Raw genomic sequence first — 17,890 nt, forward strand, 5'->3', positions numbered from 1 at the left:
GGGGGGATCGTAGAATAAAATTCTCATAAGAACTGATATCCTCGAAACGATCACACGATCATAGAGTAGAAGAGCGCAAATGTTCTCTCGTGCCTGTAACCGTAGAAAAAGTTCAGATATTGAACTTTATGATTCTTTTATGTGTTATTTTAGCTAAAACTATCAATTGGAGAAGGTAGCAAAAGAATCCGCATCGTTTTGGGTAATGAAACCTGTGACTTAGATTCCGCCATATCGGCCTTAATTCAAGCTTTCTCGGAGCATTTAGACGGGCTTAAAAAAGGAGGCCCGAAATTTGTGGTAATTCCATTGATGAACATATCTAAAAGAGAATATTTCTTGAGAACAGAAGTTGTATTCTACTTAATGCAGCACAACATAACTTCCAATTTGTTGACATTTCGGTAAGTTAAAAATAAGGAAAGGGGGCAAAGAATGGAGAGAGGATCGGAAATATTCAACGCATACGTACTTACAACGACTGTATTGAGAGAGTTACATATTGCGTTCGTAGGGATCAGATAGATTTGGAAGATTTAACGAAGAATGTAAAGAAGAAAGTGGAAGTAATACTGGTTGATCATCACACCCTTCCGGACGAAGATGCTTTTCTACTGGACTCTGTAGTGAAAATAATCGATCACAGGCCACAAGAACCAGGCTGGCTTTGGCCTGATAGAGAGACGCATATGGAAATTGTAGGCAGCTGCGCGACGTTAGTGGCGCGAAATTTCTGCGACAAGCACCCGGAAGCGGTGGATTCTCGGATATCGAGACTTTTGTTAGGTAAGTGGATAAGCTGTCGGTGGTCGATAGATTGCTAGAATAGTATTTAGGTATGGACATATTTGTACACGTGTTGATAAAAACTTTGAACAGGTCCAATCTTGGTTGATACTTTTAACTTGTCGGCCGAAGCCGGTCGCGCTAAGAACGAAGATTTCCAAATTGTCTCGAAACTCGAAAGTATCGCATTCCCGCAAGTTGCCGACAAAGGGGCTCGTACCGCTGAACTATTTCACGAGATCATCGAAGCAAAGTCTGATATCAGCAAACTCACCACCGATGATCTTTTGATCAAAGATTTGAAAATAACTGCCGGGGTGCCGATCGTCGGGTTGCCCATATTGGTGGAGGTAAACTGCATACATAAGTACATAAATACGTACGTACGTATAACGTTGTTATACATGCCTGAACGTATTTTTCGATCAGCTACACGATGCAATAAATAAAAAAAAATCGATAACGTTGAAAACTGAGGAAATAATGAGCTTTTTTGCATCGTCACAATTGGAAGAGATATTCAGGTGGCCTTACTTAAAAGGACTCCAGCGATAGTTGTTGGGTGCGTGAACCATTTCGTATTTTCAGAATTTTGTCCGCCTACCAGATAGTCTGAAAGCTCTTTGGAATTTTGCGAAATCTAGAAAAGCAAAGGTTGTCGTTCTGATGGGACTAGAGGTTAATTCGGGAAAATTATCTCGAGATATCGCTGTTTCTTCGTTTCTGCCGTACTCTAAAGACAGTCAGGATATCAGCAGCTACAATCTCAGATGTAAGGTTAGCGATCGTTCAAACTCTTTCTCCTTTATCCTTATGGATCGTGTAGGTGGGATTATGGATCGACTTTATCTAATTAACAGATAGTAAAAACTCTGATGGAGTCTACCGAGCCGTGTCTCGAGTTGAAATTGATTCGACAAATTAGCGAATTGCAAGTTCCCGGATGGAATGTTTTGCATGGATCTTTATCAGTGGTTGTTTACACGATGGGAAATGTACACGTCTCGCGAAAACAAGTCTTACCAATTATTCGGGACTTGGTAGTAGCAACAGGCTATCAAGCTACTCGCGAACGTTTTCACGAAGTTGAACCTGGGAAGGAAGGATGATAAAGCGGCTACATCGGAGCGTTGGAGTATAATATCGGTGGTGAGATACCATTTCTACGGTTATTTAACGGTGCTCGTTGCGACAAATCAGGATGTGTTCGTATAAATAAGACTCCTATAGGCAACTATCGTAATGTATATGAACCGGTGTAACTTGTAAATAAACGGAAAAATAAATAAATAAATAAATAAATATATAAAGGAGTAAATAGAGATAGTTGCACGCATACGCCGGAATTCTCAACACCGGACCTATCGAATCGTAAAACAGGTTGAACGTTAAGATAGGAGAGATAGGAAAAGAGAATACTCCCCTACAGCCCGTTCCGCCCCACTCTTCCTCACGCAAGCTCACTATCTTGGAGCAAGCTCACCACGGACCGATATCCTGGATGCTGGACTAAAGCTATGCACCAAAGCGGAGTTGAAATCGAACCACGTCTCGCGAACGAACGTGTTTGCGGAAATATAAGAATCCGCGATCAACAAGCCGTTATTCTGACAGACGGCAGTGCAGCAGGCAACGCTGATTTTCTCCACTTTTCCTCCTCTACCTAATTAGGAGGAGGTTCAAATGTATGTGCGTTCAGGTACGTGCGCATATACAACGTAAAAGGAAAATTGTGAAATTGCAACAGTTTGTTGTACTTGAATTACTCGATTTGCTTCAGAAATGTGGTGAAATTGTGAAAAGTTGACGTTTTCACGGTGGTACATGGGAAAAGTGGCAGATGCGGTCGCGAGCTTAAAAGGTAAGGATTTCTTACTTTTTTATCGCAATTTGATATTAGCGGTGTTGCGCTTAGGGTAACGGTTAGAAAAATATCGAGAAGCAAAGCGTTCGTTCACGTATGTATTTATGGTATGTATGAAACAACCATTCGCATTCTCTCCACATGGACGTGAAGATTAGACCAATTAGACCCAAAACTGTCGTACCACAGGACCAAAAACGATTAGAACTTTTTAGAACGATTAGAAGAGAGAGTGTGACCAGTTGTCGTTCTTCTCACGAAGAATCGTCGCGTTTATGAAATACATATGTACTTAGGTACTTGTTCTATCTGATGATGAAAAGATAATAAGAGAAGAGAAGAGAATAGGATAGGATGAGTATTTTAAAGAAGAGCGTAGGTGCGTAGGTGCGTGTACGTGGCTGTGACGAATTAGAATAGAAGAGATAGTGGAGAGCGACGGAATGGTTAGGCGCGCTCTTCCTTTCTCTACACAGGCTCGTATTGATCGTGGTTTACTTGTTGCACGCATACCTATCCGTGCGCGACCTCATGCGCATTCCCTAACCCTCTTTGTCTTCATTTTCCATCCAAGTGAATCTAATTAACGTGCAACTACCGTCAAATGTTGTAACGGTCAGAGTATCGTAGAAAGGATATGTACACGTACATTATGTGTTTATGTATGTAGACCGATAGGCGACCTCGAGAATCCTAGATGTTCGTAAATCTTTCATAGTCAGGATTATCCAGTTCGATACGCGTTTGAAAACCAATATCGTTTCGCGAGTCTTCTCCCTCTAATTTTCCCTTCATCTTCTGTATCTTCGTTTCCATTCGAAGGAAGAAAGTTTGTACTATTTCACGGTAAGTATTGTAGAATGAGTGGTGGAATTTTACAGTTGCAAGGATCGAAGGATGATAGGAAAGGACTAGGACCTATAATGACCTGTAAAAGAATCGAGTGCAGTGCGAGGAGCGGATATCAAGATGCGGTGTACGTTAACGGTTGTCTGGTTGGGAGTGGTGCTTGTGGGTGGTGGCTCGGGTTCGCGCGACCAGGATTCGACCAGAAATGTTTTCGGTAAGCGAATCAAGGGATGTACAATAGTATGTAATAAGTAGCGTGGACGAGGTGTTTACGCAAGCACGTTTACAGAGCAATGTATACTTCCGCTCGGTATGGAGGAGGGAAAGATTCCGGATGACGCGATCACCGCTTCTTCCAGTTACGAGACAAAATCGGTGGGCCCTCAAAACGCGAGGTACGTGTATACATTGTGATTTCAGAAAGAAAATTTCAAAGAGTAGAGTAAGAGTAGAATCGGGACGATTCTGTTTGGAGCGTGTTTGCAGGATACGACAAGAGAAGAATGGTGGCGCTTGGTGTCCAAAAGCTCAGATTAGTAGCGCGATACGGGAGTATCTGGAAATTGACCTGACGAGAAACCATCTAATCGCATGGACCGAAACTCAAGGACGGTTTGGCAATGGTCAAGGTCAAGAGTACGCGGAGGCATTCTTTCTAGAGTATTGGCGCGACATGCAGTGGCATCAGTATAAAAATTTGAAGGGTGACAGAGTTCGTGTCCAAGATAAATCGACCGGAAGTCGTCTACGTTGCTTCGAATCTCGTATACGTAACGTGTAAAAAAAGCATAGGAATAGTTATTTGTCGAGAGCAACGTTTCCTCCGGTGAAAGAACGGAACGTTCGTATCGGTAGATTGTCGTGATCCAATCTTGTTGGAATTTCAGGTGCTACGCGGGAATAGCAACACCTACTTGGTGGAAAAGCAGAAGCTGGATTTACCGTTCGTCGCGAGTAAAGTGCGATTCGTACCTTACAGTCAACATCCTCGGACGGTGTGCATGCGAGTCGAAATTTATGGATGCGTCTGGCACCGTAAGTGAATACATATTTTTCGATGGAGAGAAATTCCAGTAGTAGCTATCTATTGTATAATTGTGTTTCCTCCTAGAATATTTGACGAGTTACAGCGCACCCAAGGGATCGAGCATCGGCCCCGCGGGATCCGATCTCCGGGATTCCTCGTACGACGGTATCGAAGTCGACGATTCGCTTCTTATCGACGGTCTCGGTCAACTGACGGACGGAATATTGGCCGAAATTTCCGAAATTCTCTCCTTTCCGAACCCGATCACGACGTGGACGACAACGACGGCGACGGCGACCACGACCACGACCACGACTACAACTACGACTACGACTACCACGATGACGACGACAACGACGGCACCACCACCACCGATGACAACGACGATGAGTTCAACGACGACGAGCTCGACGAATGCCGGTACCAACAACTGGGTAGGTTGGTCGAACCGGTCTACCGTACGGATTATTTTTCACTTTCAACAGCTACGAGAATTCGACAATTGTTCGCTTCACGTGGCTCGTATACCGGAACTAGAAGTCGAGGTTCGTCTATACGCCGTCACTTTTCTTACGCGCGTCAGAATACACGTACACGTATTGGACGTTGTTCATCGTCGTTTCAGACGTTCTCGATGTTGCGCGTTTGGCTTTCCGTCGACGGTGAAACTTATCAATCGGAACCAGAGGAATTGGAGGCGTCGCTCGATACCGATCACCCTGCACAGACCGCCGACACCGCTTCTCTGTCGATCCCTTTGCGGTCTAGAGTTGGACGATTTGTGAAAATGGAACTAAGCCTTACCGCGAAATGGCTGCTTCTTAGCGAAGTCACCTTCCACACGGGTAGGTAAGAATTTCTAGAAAAATGATCGATCACGTTCTAACGTTACCTGGACACAGTTGCAGCTAGTTCGAGCGACTCCTCGTCCCGAGCTTCTGACCAGAATCAGAGCGAGCCGCGAGCAAAGTCAAGCAACTCTCTCGGTACGATATTGGGCTTGTTGAACGAAACGGAAATGTACGAAATTGAAGAAGAGGCTTCGACGCCAGACGCCTTCCCCGTTGGCACTTCTCAAACGTACATAGGTCTTGTCAGCGGTCTCTTGACCGTTACTCTCCTCTTCTTCACTTGCACAGCCCTTCTGATCAAGCAAAGAGGCCGCAACAAAGTCGCTCTGTTGCAAAAGCACACGGCTCTTCTCTGTGATTCGTCCGCTCCAAAGGACGCGAAACTGTCTAACTCGATCGTAACCGGATTATCCTTAATTCGCAAGCCCGCCTGTAACGCCGAGAACGCCGAGGCGCCGCAAACTCAACCCATCTTATTCGCTCCTCCTCGTCGTTCGTCCACCACCACCACCACCACTTTGTATGAGAGAACGTACAAGCTATTCTCCGAAGACAATCTCACCCTTGCAGAATCGAACACATCCGCTCGTGTGACCGAATCCTATTCCGGTGAATTCTCTTTCACACCGTTCGCCACGTTTTATTCTTTTCGTTTCGGTTCATCTTAACGACACGCAGCTCTCTTCCAGATTTTAAATGCAACTCGAGCTTCGCATCGAACAAGTTTAACGCTACCACCTATTCGATGTCGAAGAAGCCGCATCGTTTTCAGCCGGCAAAGCCGAATCAAAGAGTCCATGAAGGATATTACGCGGCAACGGATATTTTAACGGTAGGATACGACCGATCGTAACACGTACTTACATAGTATATGTACGTTAAAAACGTGCACCGAGTCTGAAAAATTTTGTTACGCTTCTAGATAAAGAAACACGAGTTGCCGTCCGAAACTTCCAGTTCGTTCACGCCTCTCTATATTCGCGATAAAGCTGTACGTTTACCGCGTACGATCGACTCGTGTAACGTTCAGCGCATTTCCAGGCACAGATTGAGGATTTTGGATAAACTTGGGGAAGGAAATTTCGGCTTGGTAAGAATAAATCTCTCGTCTATTCACACTTCACAATTAGACAAAAACTCTAAATCGGATGAAATGAAATCGAACACACGTGTATAGGTACATTTATGCGAAGCAAAGGGAATCACGAATCCGGAAATGGGAACGATCCAAAACCGGCAAACCGTAATCGTTAGATCGCTTTGGCGAGGAGTTGTAGACGCTTTGAGGTACGTTTCTTTCCTTCTCCTTCGTACACTGGTATTTTGTCATTTCGATCGTCGTATGGCTAATTTCGCGTTTTTCATTGTACAACAGGTTGGACTTTACGAAGGATATGCACGTTTTGGCGATGCTTCGGCATTCAAACGTGGCAAAGATGATCGCCTTGGTGGAAGAAGAACCTTTCGGAGCTGTGTTCGAGTACGGTCAATATGGGGATCTTCCTAGTTTCTTTGTGGCTCGGGAAAACCCTGACAACGTGATCGGGTAAACGAGAGATCATCTCTCTCTTTCTCTTTCTCTCTCTCTCTTTTCTTACTCTACGTCTTTTCAATTTTTCAGCCATTTCAATTTCCTCGTGCAAATTGCATCCGGTATGAAGTATCTGGAATCCTTGAATATTGCGCACTGTGATTTAGCAGCCAGGTAACCAAGTTGTAAGAGAAAGAAAAAGTTGAATCGTTTTGACGCGCGTGCGACGTGATGTTTTAGGAATTGCATCGTTACTCACAATCTAACGATAAAGGTGTCGGACCACGCCATCTACTGTGCCAAATACGATCACCACTACTTCATCGACGGATATAACGTGAAGATTCCTCTTCGTTGGATGGCATGGGAAGCAGTTTTATTGGTGAGCATTTTCTACCACTCGAAACCACTTTTAACGCATATTTAACTTTCTTCTCTCTCAGGGTAAACGTAGTTGTCGAGCCGACATATGGTCGTTCGCCGTGACAGTTTGGGAAATTCTCCTTGACTGCAAAGAGACACCTTACCCGGATTTAACGGTGACACAGGTTCTGGAGAATTGCGGCCGTTGGTACCAAAGCGAAAGTTACGACGTCGGTACTAGTGGCTGGGACGATACCAACGACCAAACAAATCAGCCTCGAATTCTTTTGCAGCCCGATCGTTGTCCAGACGACCTCTATCGCATAATGAACAAATGTTGGAGCAAACGGATCGAGGACAGACCAACCTTCGAACAAATACACCTCTTCCTCGAGAGATTAACGCTCCATTGAGTATGTTCGAGATACTCGTGCTCGAATAGCACGGACCAAACCGATTACAATCAGCTAAGAAGCATCCTGTATGGAAATTTCAACCACTTATACACCGATTACCCTTACATTTATCTTTTACGTTTTCTACTTCTCTTGTATTGCTTTCATCCATTCTGTTCAACAATTCTGATCGTTTGTCTTCTTTTGCCGCCGCCGCCGCTCGTACAAATTCTTCCCTCTTCTACGTTTCAACTGTTTCTCTCTGTCCTTTTCAACTTTTTCAGGATGCTCTGGCCCATTAACTTGTAATGCTCAATTAGGTTTATATTCGAATCGATTTTTCCGCATATAGAAGCATGTACATAGAGTACGCGCGCGCGCGCACACACACACACACACACGCGCGCGCGCGAACACACACACACACACACCCATCATCGAATGCATGTTTTTCGTGATTGAAAAATACAAAAGTCAGTACTTTAACAGAAAAGATTGTATGCTTGTCTCTTCTTCGGCCATCGAAAATTGGATATGATAGACGTAAACGTCGACGATTCGTCGTAGTAATCGCGATTTTTACTTTAGTTTCGAAAGCTTCAGAAACAAGTAGACATCGCGATTGCGTCGATTCAGATGTCCAAAACTTGGAACATTTTTTAACGTTTGATATTGTGTACGATAATGCTCGCTCTGTGTGTGAATACGCGATGTTGCATAAGTAACGTACATAAGTAAGATATACAGATTTTGAAAAACGTGCGCGACAAGACGCGTAAATTTTTAAAGGAGCGAATGCGAATGAATGCGGGAATACACGAAAACGAACCTTCTATTATTCTGTGAAAGAGAACGAGAGCGAGAGTGAGAGAGAAAATTTGCGCGCGTTACTACAAAACTAAATGGGACAATCAATTTTGCGAATGTTGTTTCGTATATTCGAGAGATAATCGTCGATCGATTTGCTATCATTTGCCGAATATTATACGATATTATACGAAGAGCTCTACTATACGTGTATAGTACTAGCACGACATTCCAGTAGGAATGCTCGTCAACTTGTAAGGTTTGCAACGCGCCTATACGTTTCTACGTAACATTTTTTTCAAATCAAATCTACGATTACGATTAGTCGATCGAAATTTGTAATACAAATCATACGTATCTCATTAAAAATTATATTCTTCATATTTCCAACGTGTTACGGTGAATAAAAATTGTTATAAACTATGTAAAAAACTAAGCTGTGTTGTTGTGGTTTACTGTTACGGAATTTTGATCGGCACCAAAGGAACGATGTTCATCTCTCGATGAAAATCAGCGATAGGCTGTTCCCAACGTTCCTCGAAGTAAACTCCCAAGAGAAATTTTGCCCGAATTCCCGTGTTAATAGCCCATGGGAGATGATGTTCGAGATATAATTTCCTTTGCCTGTAACGCGAAAGAGAAATCGGACTGTTGGTGGTTGGCTGGGTAATCGAGTGAGACGCAGTAATGCGTGCGTTCCTTCCCTTTACCTTAGTCGCAAACGATACGCTCCGAATATCGCTCCGCTCAAGCACATTGGCAAACGTAATTGCAATGCTTCTATCCACTTGACGGACACTTCTCCGAGCATGGTTGTCGGCATTAGCAGTATGGCATGAAAGATATCGTGCGTTTCTCGGTATCGTTGCATTACGTACGCTAATTCGGCATCTTGGACGAATCTGACCGGTGTTCTAGAATCAGGCGAGACGTTCTGCAACAGATGAGGAGAATATGCTTCGTTGTTGGACACCTCTCGCTCCACCAAACACTCGCTCGCCAAACGGGCCAACGATATATCTATGTACACCGCTTAGCTTACGTTCACGTCCAAGAAATCGCGATAAATCCTGCCTACGGTTCCCTCCGGTAAACCTTTCAACGCGGACAAATCGATCGTCGAGGAGGATATGCGTGGCTTTTCGGCAAGGATACGACGTCCCTCGGCGGTTGCCATCATTTCCCGTAGACAATGAGAAAGGGCCGAGGCGCCGGTCGTTTCCCCCAGGCATGCGATCATGTCACCGCGAAACGGATTGGCCAACGATATCGCGGCCGCGCCACCCGTCAACACCGCACGCTGCATCCAAGACAGGGATACGCGATGCTTCGCGTAATCCTCCGTGAACGAGCAAAACTTCCGCCGAATCGGCCATCCTGAAACAACTGACCGAGGACAATGACACATGATCCATCCGTTTCTTTTCTCCACAAATTCACAATTTATTTTTCACTAAAATACTTATGTGCACATGCGTTACTGCTCGACATAGCATACCTATCAAAAATCTATGTACAAGTCGTACTTTAGATCGCGAACGCGTTGCGTTGCGTTTACCGCTATATGCCCACGCAACAGTCGATACACCCGGTTGGTTGGTTAATCCTATCCGGTAACGATGTTTTCGCTTTGGTACGGTATATTATAATTATGACTATTACACACTTTGCTACGCGTCATTTCCCCATTCCCATCCCGCAACCGCTTTAGCAACCGAGAGGATACGGACAAACGATAGACAGAAAAAAAGGAGAAGAGGGATGCTGAGAAAGGGGGGATGGGGAGGGAGGGGAGAGAGAGAGAGAGAGAGAGAGAGAGAGAGAGAGAGAGAGAGAGAGAGAGGAGAGCGAGAGAGAGAGAGAAGAGTGCGTGGCGGTAAGGCAATGAACGCGTGGTGGTACGAGTGTTGAACGAGTATATACACAGCTTGTTTATACAGCTTGCTCTTTGATCGTTTGGACGTCGGAAAGCGGAGAATACTTTGGTTCGGTCGATTCCCTCCTTCGAAAAGTCAGCCAGGTGTAAACCAAACTGCCAACTACGCTTAAATTCAGTCCTATGAAATTCAGCCACGTAAAGATGTAATCACCACCGATGATCATTCCAAGATACGTGACGCATATGTTTTTCAGACATCCAATTATGGTTGTGGTCAACGCAGAATTGTTAAGTGTACAAAGAATCATGCTATAGTGCAGCACAAAGCCCATTACGCACGAAAGCCCAAACTGTACAAGAAAGAAGACATTGTTCCAATGTGGAAACTCGAGGACGGGAAGCGCGTCTCCCATCCAGCAGGAGACAGCGATCGCTGGGACAATCATAAATAACGAATTATAATACATCAGTCCGTATTTTCCTAGTTCCTTCGAGTCCAGCTTCTTCTTCATGTATACACCGTTGGCGGCCGTGAACAAATCGTTTAACAGGATAAACAGATAGCCCTCCAAATTGAAAGCAAGATCGTTTAATGCCGCCACCACTGCCCCAAGAATCATCGTGTAAACGCTCAGCTGAATGGGGATGCGCGCCTTTGCTCCGAGAATATAATATTCGGCGATCATCGTCATAAGGATACTAAATCGCCTAAGGGCGGTGAACATCGGAAGGCTGAGCTGTTTCGTACCACCTAATCCAAAGATCATGTTACCGATGTAAATGATCGGTAATGGCCATATCTTCACACACGTTGCCGTTTCCAGGTTAGAAAATTCTACGTAACGCAACTTTTTTGCAGTGAAAAGTAACACGATGGTAGCTAACATCTGTCCTATGCCAAGCATTTGAAACGACGGAAATTCAAACGACGTCAACACCGTCTTATTTACAACCGTGATCATGAACGAAGATAACCCGTAAAACACAGCCGAACCGATCCGCGCGAACATCACATTTTGATGATTCCACAGCATACCGATCGATCTAGTCCTCTCTTATTTTGTCGCTATTTGATTTATTTCTGTCAGCTCTGGTGAAACATACACTGGTATAACCTTATCATTCTTCTTCCCCTCTTCGGTCTTTCGTTCCGTTTCGTACAGATGATCGCCAACGACAATCTTCGATCGCACACTAAATCGGACTTATACGTAGTACTGATCGAAATCACGAATCAATCTTATTGTATTTTGTTCTGCAGAACGTGTCAACGTACTCTTGAGTGCTTATTTACGTGCTTTCTTCATCTCCTTTCCCTTCTAGTGTTCCTCACCGCTGGCACACGCGTTTCTTTTCATCTACTTCCTTCACCTCTACCACTTCCTCTTCTTCCGCCTCCTCCTCCACCACCGCCTCTTTCTCTTTTCTTTCTTCTATTCTCCTTTTTTAACCCATTATGTTTGTTTCCCACGAACGCAACTATACTATTCTAAGCTGCGCGTTTTACATCAGATTACCCGTCACATATGATTCACTTGATCGAAGGTTAGAATCTGGTTGCGTTTCTCTCTCTCTCTCTCTCTCTCTCTCTCTCTCTCTCTCTCTCTCTCTCTCTCCCCCCTCCCCCTGCCACTGATTCACTCACGCTCTCTCGCTCTCTCTCCCCTCCTTCTAACGATGACATTGTTTCCAAACGAAGATTAACCCTATGAATGAAATGTTATTAAAGCGAATTAAAAAGGTTTCACTCTCACCGGTCCATGTATTTCAGCAAATTTACATTGTTTATTATTTACATTTGAACAGAACTCTGAACCGTCTCTTAATTTTCACACTACTGTCAACTACTGTTCTTTCACTAAACACAAGTATTTAGAGTATGCAGAGGAGAAAATTCAGCCTAAAATAATAGGTATTGGTTTAACTAATGATTAATTCTGTAATTAAAATAAATCTATATTTATATACGTTTAATCGATCATTGATATATCGTTTATTATATTAATTACACGATCACGAACGCCTTTTCACGCAAGAAATGAAACTCCCTTTTGAAGAATAACGAATCCGTGAAACGCCACCTTGCGATTTTACTTGTCTAAACTTTGATCACATGTCGATGCGTTTAGGATTTCCGTGTCTATCTTCGGTTTTGACAGTGAGAGTTTCGACTCAATAACACTTATGCGAGTATAGGGTTTGATAGTCTAGTGAAATTATTTGAAGTTTCGGCGCAATGTGCGTCTGTCCAAAATTGTATTACATAACGCGGAACAAAAATTGTAATAACGAAAATATGCTATGATGCAAGTTGTGTACTTCGTTTAGAAGTAATTACGATACGGATTCGAATTGTCTTTTTCGTTATTGATATAATGAAATTATAATCGAGGACGAACGGACAGGTTTTTACATTACTTTCAGAATGAGAAAAAGGAAACGTTAATCATTATAGGACTTGTGTTTTACCATGTTATTTATTTTTTACTCGATAAGGACCTGCCGAAACATATGTCTGTCACCGTTGAAATTCTCCATTGCTATGGTATATCTAATAACTGTCGATAAATCCGAATAAGTTACAAGCTTTCGAAACTTTGGTTAATTGTACGGCGACAATTCTGTTGTAGTACTCTACCGAGGCCACATCGAACGTGAAAAAATTCTCCTCTGCGCAAAAGGATCTACGTTTGCCGGATGCGAAATGTTTTAAAAGTCGGACGATATCACCAAATGTTGTTACATCCGCTGATCATTGGAGGACAGCTCAGCGTGTAGGCGCAGCGAATAATGTAATCGTGCAGAAAGATTTGTACGGGAATAATGAGGAGGAATGGCAATGCATGAAACTAGATTCTGGCAATCTTGGAAAACATTGCTTCATGTTATCCAAGATAAGACTAACATGTAAGAGAAACTGACATCTTTTTGCTACTTTCATACTTGACGTACGTGTGTAACGAATCGATAATAGTACTATCACTTTTAGCTTTGGTAGTTGTAACAACCATGGCTGGGTACGTGTTAGCTCCTGGACCTTTCGACCTTTTCACATTTGCGGCATGTTCCATAGGCACTGGACTAGTTTCTGCTACAGCAAATACTGTTAATCAATTTTTCGAAGTTCCCTTTGACGCGCAGATGTCAAGAACAAAAAACAGGGTGTTGGTTAGAGGTCATTTAACGTACGTACAATACAGTTGCAATTGTGGGAAAGCTAACGTCAGCATGGTAACTGTAATAAAATACTTCCATTAGGCCTGGGCATGCTGCAATTTTTGCAACAGTGTCTGGCTTCAGTGGATTATTACTGCTGTACAGCGAAGTTAACGGATTAACAGCTGCTTTGGGAGCAACCAATCTGATTCTTTACACTCTTATTTATACTCCCATGAAACGTATCAGTATATTAAACACTTGGATAGGCTCTATAGGTGAGTATATCGTGATCTCCTCTATTATTACATTTTAGTATTATTGGCAATTCTACGCGGGAGAAGATATGACATACCAGCTTTTATTCAGTTGGAGCGATACCACCGTTAATGGGCTGGACCTCTTGCGTCGGCGATGTAATGTCCCCAGATGCCTGGATAATGTCTGGCTTATTGTACGCATGGCAGTTTCCTCATTTCAACGCTCTATCGTGGAATTTGAGACCGGATTATTCGCGTGCTGGTTATAGAATGATGGCAGTTACAAATCCAAAACTTTGTCGCAAAACAGCGTTACGTTATACTGTTGTGTTAATGGGCCTGTGCTATTTGGCACCTATTTTGAACATAACAAATTGGTGGTTTGCCATGATGTCAACACCACTTAACGCATATTTTCTTTATCTCGGTATGTTAAAGATATACATGGAACGTTATAGTTGAGGATGGTAAAAGTAGGATCCTCTTGGTCGTAAGAATTATCGAACGGAATTTTGTTTTTCTAGCCTGGCAGTTTCATAAACACTCAGATAGTAAAAGTTCGCGCAAACTCTTTCGATTTTCATTGATACATCTACCTGTTCTCATGGTTCTTATGCTTGTAAATAAGAAAGAATGGCACAAGAAGCAAGAGGATACGATACACGAGGAAGGAAAGGGAAGCAATATTTACGCCATTCTAACGAAAGTGATCCCATCGGTACAATTTTGAACCGTTCAGCGTGAACGACAGTTTTGAAAATAACCTTGATATTCAATTCGCGAAATCGTTCAAGAGGTGTAATACGTTGTACAGAAAGATGAGTCCGTGTGAAACTTGACAAACTGTTTTGTAGCATAAGTTGTTAATAGTACTAATTATTAGCTGCGACCATTATATTCGTAAATGATTACAAAGCAATTGTTTACAAATAACTTGTATATTTTATATCGTTGTCGTTTTATGTAGCATTCGATAGTGAAAAGTTGAAAGCCGGACATGGCGTATAGGATTACGATCGCTCAATTTGAAGATATACTTATTAATTTTAGTCACCCGAAACGAAAGGGAAGGAAAGGTTAATCGATCACACAATAGAGGAAATAACGTACACAGAACATGTTCACGTGCACATGTATACGTATATATTTATTTAACTTTTATTTATAATTTAGAATATCGAACATTTGGATCATATCGTATCTTGGATAGTTTTTCGTTTCGCAGCAAATTCTATCGCCATTTGTCTTCTAGTTTTAGTTAAATTTCTGTGTCCGATGCAATCTAGGTTTTCCGTGAAACACTTATTTCTGCAGCATTGTCGGCATAACTTGTGAACACATTTGAGACCCTGGGAAGGAAATGCGGCGATGAAGTTAACAAGTTAGTCAGTGAGAGGGGATAAGATGGAACGAGGAGAAATAAAGTTCTGAAACAAACCACTGGATTTGGACAATCGCGACACAAATCGGATCCTCGTTTGACGAGGGCGGCTGGTCTGTTTGGACGACGCGCTATCCGTCTAAGCTTCTTCAAGCGTTTCCGTGATATTTCGTTTCCTTCTTCATCTCTGAATTTCCTTTTTACCGTTTCATTTTGCTATGGAGGGAGGGAGGGAAGGGCAAGAGGGAGGGGCGGGAATAAATAAAAAGTAAGAATTTCATAAAAGAAGAATAAGCTAAAGGTGTTTGCACGGTGTGATATGAAATAGATTTCCGATAAACTAACCGTTTCGATTTTGTCCATTTCTAGCCTTTGCACATGCTCTTCCGGAGGGTGACGTACATACGGCTGACACAGCCATGGTGGTAATTTTAAGTTATAATCTGTAAATATGAAAACACGGGATATATACAGATATAACGGGTTATAGGTTGTAGGGAGGAGATTTTCGAAGAAGAAAGAGAAAGTTAGCGGTGTGTCTGCTGCGTGTGTATGGATAAGTATAAGAGGATTTATTGTATTTACGAGTAAAATGGCAGAGTGAACAAACCAGATGTCCCTTGATGCCATGTTAAACGTCCTTCGTGATATGGTATGTATCGATTCCTGAGAGCGTATACGACACTTTTGAAAGATTCCATGGTAGAGTTTCTGGCCAAGTTTTCCCTCTCTTCTTTATTTTCTGCTAAACAAAGTCTACTCTCTAGTTAAAAGAACGCTGAATACATAAGTCGATTTGTAATTGTAATTGTAATTGTAATTTAAGTAAGATAGCATTTGCATGCAAGAGAAAAGTGGATAATCGTACGTTGACAAAGCTGATACGTACGTATGTTGAAACAATTTAAAGAGGTGGCCACGGATGTAAGAGGCCGGTGCGGGATAACGTTCAACCAAATCTAAATATTCTAACGCTGGTTCCCAACAAGGTGGATACTGGGCCTCGAATATATACGGATTATACAGATTTCCTTCCGCAGACATTACACCGTGAACACCGGTTTCTTCTATGCACCTTTCAACGTCTTGCAAACACTGTATGTTGCCGTTGGCAAATACTGGAATCGCGACGGCCTGTCTAAACCGTATGGAGAGAAAGGGGTAGAAGGAACAACGGTGGAGGAGGAGAAGAAGAAGGAGGAAATACATTTGAGTTTTACGGTAGAACACGTTCGTCGATTATACCTAACGGCTTTGATATGATCCCAAGATGCCACACCGGTCAACGGGCCCTTCTGTTCCCGGGTTCGTCCATGCACGGTGAGTAACCGTGCTCCAGCGGTCTCGAGCATTCGAGCGTACTCTACAGTTTTCTCGATCTCCGCGAATACGCGTAGCTTGCAAGTAACAGGCACACGAAGACCCTTGCTCAAGGTACTTACTGTAATATTTTGTGAAGAAAGAGAGGAGGAGCGAAGAGAAAGGAGGGGGGAGAGAAAGAGAGAAAAGAGAATGAATCGAAGCGAGAAAAAGTATCGAATATGCAGTTTATCTTACGAACCGATTCGTCGAAGCAAATCCCAGTCATCTTGAAGGAAAGCACCGTATCGACCACGTTTCGCGATCGCTTGGGGGCAACCGATGTTTATATCTATCGCGTCGCAATACGGCTCTGCCAAGAGTGCCGCCTCCAGTAGCGTGTTTGGATCGTTGCCGCAAAACTGCAACGAACGATTACTCTTAAATAAACAAGTATCACCCTGCCTACATAGGCAGTTGTATTACCTGTACGATCAACGGCCGATCTTCGGCAGTACTAACAAGGGCTTCTCGCCGATATTTCGGATCCCTGCAGAACACCGAAGAATGAAGCATCGGCGTGTAACAAAGCTGCGCTCCGTGTCGGCGACTCAATAACCTCCAGGCTAACTCGCTTGCATCGACCATCGGTGCGATTACGTAGCGTGGTGAGCTTAACAGGCTTTCCCAAATGTTGCTCTCTCGTGTAGCGCAATCAGTAACTTCGCTGAACGACGGTTTCGCTGAAATCGATGACATCTACGAAGAGAACGCATCCCTCACTTTAAACGCGAGTAGCAAAAATTTCCATTACACAGTATCGTTCCATCAAGCACCACAAATTTTCTCTCTCGATCTGCTGTAATCAAGGCAACTTACATGGTGTTAAGAGGTATGGAGTGTTAGTCGATCGATTAGTCAACGAATCTCAGATATTCGGTGAAGACGAGAGGAATCGATCGATTTGCGGAGAGGAAAGAGGACGCGGCGTAAAAGAGGGCGAACGAATGGAACGGATAGAAGAGGCGGAACAAGGGGAAAGAGAAGAATCGGGTGATCGTGGCGTAGCAGGTTTGGAGAATTCCGATTCCAATATAGGAGAGAGTTTGGCCGATTGCGCAATGTGCGACTTGATTTTGGTGGTTGGTCTCTTTCGGAAGGAGAAACGACGCGTGCCGTGTCTTCTGTTTGCAGATGATCCGATCGAGGATTTCTGCGCTCGATCGCAATAGAAATCGGCCGAGTGCGAGGTTAACGATCGATCCAACGGAGGAAGTTTCGAAGGTGGTGGCCGTTGGGGTGCGGTAATTGGAAACGGTTCGAGAGGGACGGTGTTTGTCGGTGTACGACCGGAGTCGGTGCCAATCATTCTTTTGTCACAGTTAAACGAGTGCACTGAGTTCGCGTCAACGGATCGTTGTCGATTTTTCCTCCTTTTCGTC

The 17,890-nt window shown here is 43.4% G+C and overlaps 5 protein-coding genes across 6 annotated transcripts in view; 2 read left to right on the forward strand and 3 right to left on the reverse strand.

Moving 5' to 3' along the window:
* The window catches only part of LOC108575763 (epithelial discoidin domain-containing receptor 1-like), a 10,036-nt gene extending 1,855 nt beyond the window's left edge, over positions 1-8,181 (forward strand). Inside the window, 19 exon segments of the mRNA XM_017938656.1 lie at positions 154-404; positions 515-786; positions 880-1,136; positions 1,375-1,563; positions 1,647-1,893; positions 3,582-3,713; positions 3,789-3,894; positions 3,986-4,211; positions 4,387-4,534; positions 4,611-4,797; positions 4,933-5,071; positions 5,152-5,375; positions 5,439-5,986; positions 6,067-6,209; positions 6,300-6,467; positions 6,555-6,664; positions 6,753-7,082; positions 7,149-7,290; positions 7,352-8,181. Coding sequence (XP_017794145.1) covers positions 154-404; positions 515-786; positions 880-1,136; positions 1,375-1,563; positions 1,647-1,893; positions 3,582-3,713; positions 3,789-3,894; positions 3,986-4,211; positions 4,387-4,534; positions 4,611-4,797; positions 4,933-5,071; positions 5,152-5,375; positions 5,439-5,986; positions 6,067-6,209; positions 6,300-6,467; positions 6,555-6,664; positions 6,753-7,082; positions 7,149-7,290; positions 7,352-7,684 — 4,152 coding nt within the window. The 3' untranslated portion in view covers positions 7,685-8,181.
* Positions 8,182-8,876: 695 nt separating this feature from the next.
* Positions 8,877-11,858, reverse strand: LOC108575879 (ubiquinone biosynthesis protein COQ4 homolog, mitochondrial). Its single transcript, XM_017938796.1, has 4 exons — positions 11,457-11,858; positions 9,516-9,859; positions 9,184-9,407; positions 8,877-9,097 (listed from the first exon to the last, which is right to left on the reverse strand). The coding sequence occupies exons 1-4, from the start codon at positions 11,473-11,475 to the stop codon at positions 8,932-8,934; spliced, it is 753 nt and encodes a 250-aa protein (XP_017794285.1). The 5' UTR covers positions 11,476-11,858; the 3' UTR covers positions 8,877-8,931.
* On the reverse strand, positions 10,347-11,386 carry LOC108575878 (UDP-sugar transporter UST74c). The gene has a single exon (XM_017938795.1). The coding sequence runs from the start codon at positions 11,384-11,386 to the stop codon at positions 10,406-10,408; it is 981 nt and encodes a 326-aa protein (XP_017794284.1). The 3' UTR covers positions 10,347-10,405.
* A 731-nt stretch (positions 11,859-12,589) lies between the features above and the next one.
* LOC108575877 (protoheme IX farnesyltransferase, mitochondrial) lies at positions 12,590-14,573 on the forward strand. Its single transcript, XM_017938794.1, has 6 exons — positions 12,590-12,897; positions 12,983-13,259; positions 13,342-13,537; positions 13,611-13,786; positions 13,878-14,195; positions 14,293-14,573. The coding sequence occupies exons 1-6, from the start codon at positions 12,823-12,825 to the stop codon at positions 14,496-14,498; spliced, it is 1,248 nt and encodes a 415-aa protein (XP_017794283.1). The 5' UTR covers positions 12,590-12,822; the 3' UTR covers positions 14,499-14,573.
* Positions 14,574-14,908: 335 nt separating this feature from the next.
* Positions 14,909-17,890, reverse strand: part of LOC108575876 (tRNA-dihydrouridine(16/17) synthase [NAD(P)(+)]-like) — a 6,361-nt gene continuing 3,379 nt past the window's right edge. For both annotated transcript variants that reach the window (XM_017938793.1, XM_017938792.1), the window contains exons 2-9: positions 16,935-17,207; positions 16,711-16,870; positions 16,395-16,590; positions 16,039-16,287; positions 15,760-15,905; positions 15,495-15,592; positions 15,207-15,365; positions 14,909-15,117 (exon numbers count right to left, since the gene is read on the reverse strand). In XM_017938793.1, the coding sequence (XP_017794282.1) occupies positions 14,959-15,117; positions 15,207-15,365; positions 15,495-15,592; positions 15,760-15,905; positions 16,039-16,287; positions 16,395-16,590; positions 16,711-16,870; positions 16,935-17,207 (1,440 nt within the window). In that variant the 3' untranslated portion in view covers positions 14,909-14,958. The remainder of the gene's footprint in view (positions 15,118-15,206; positions 15,366-15,494; positions 15,593-15,759; positions 15,906-16,038; positions 16,288-16,394; positions 16,591-16,710; positions 16,871-16,934; positions 17,208-17,890) is intronic.

Source organism: Habropoda laboriosa, unplaced genomic scaffold (genome assembly GCF_001263275.1).
Source record: "Habropoda laboriosa isolate 0110345459 unplaced genomic scaffold, ASM126327v1 scaffold243, whole genome shotgun sequence".
NCBI classification, from domain to species: Eukaryota; Metazoa; Arthropoda; class Insecta; order Hymenoptera; family Apidae; genus Habropoda; species Habropoda laboriosa.

Coding starts and splice junctions, on each gene's coding strand:
- LOC108575878 (XM_017938795.1), bottom strand. CDS start 11,386: ATGCTGTGGAATCATCAAAATGTGATGTTCGCGCGGATCGGTTCGGCT.
- LOC108575879 (XM_017938796.1), bottom strand. Junction 9,408..9,515: donor GCGATTTCTTGGACGTGAAC/GTAAGCTAAGCG, acceptor CATCTGTTGCAG/AACGTCTCGCCTGATTCTAG. Junction 9,098..9,183: donor GCGTATCGTTTGCGACTAAG/GTAAAGGGAAGG, acceptor TTCGCGTTACAG/GCAAAGGAAATTATATCTCG.
- LOC108575877 (XM_017938794.1), top strand. CDS start 12,823: ATGTTATTTATTTTTTACTCGATAAGGACCTGCCGAAACATATGTCTG. Junction 12,898..12,982: donor TGAAATTCTCCATTGCTATG/GTATATCTAATA, acceptor ATTCTGTTGTAG/TACTCTACCGAGGCCACATC. Junction 14,196..14,292: donor CGCATATTTTCTTTATCTCG/GTATGTTAAAGA, acceptor TTGTTTTTCTAG/CCTGGCAGTTTCATAAACAC.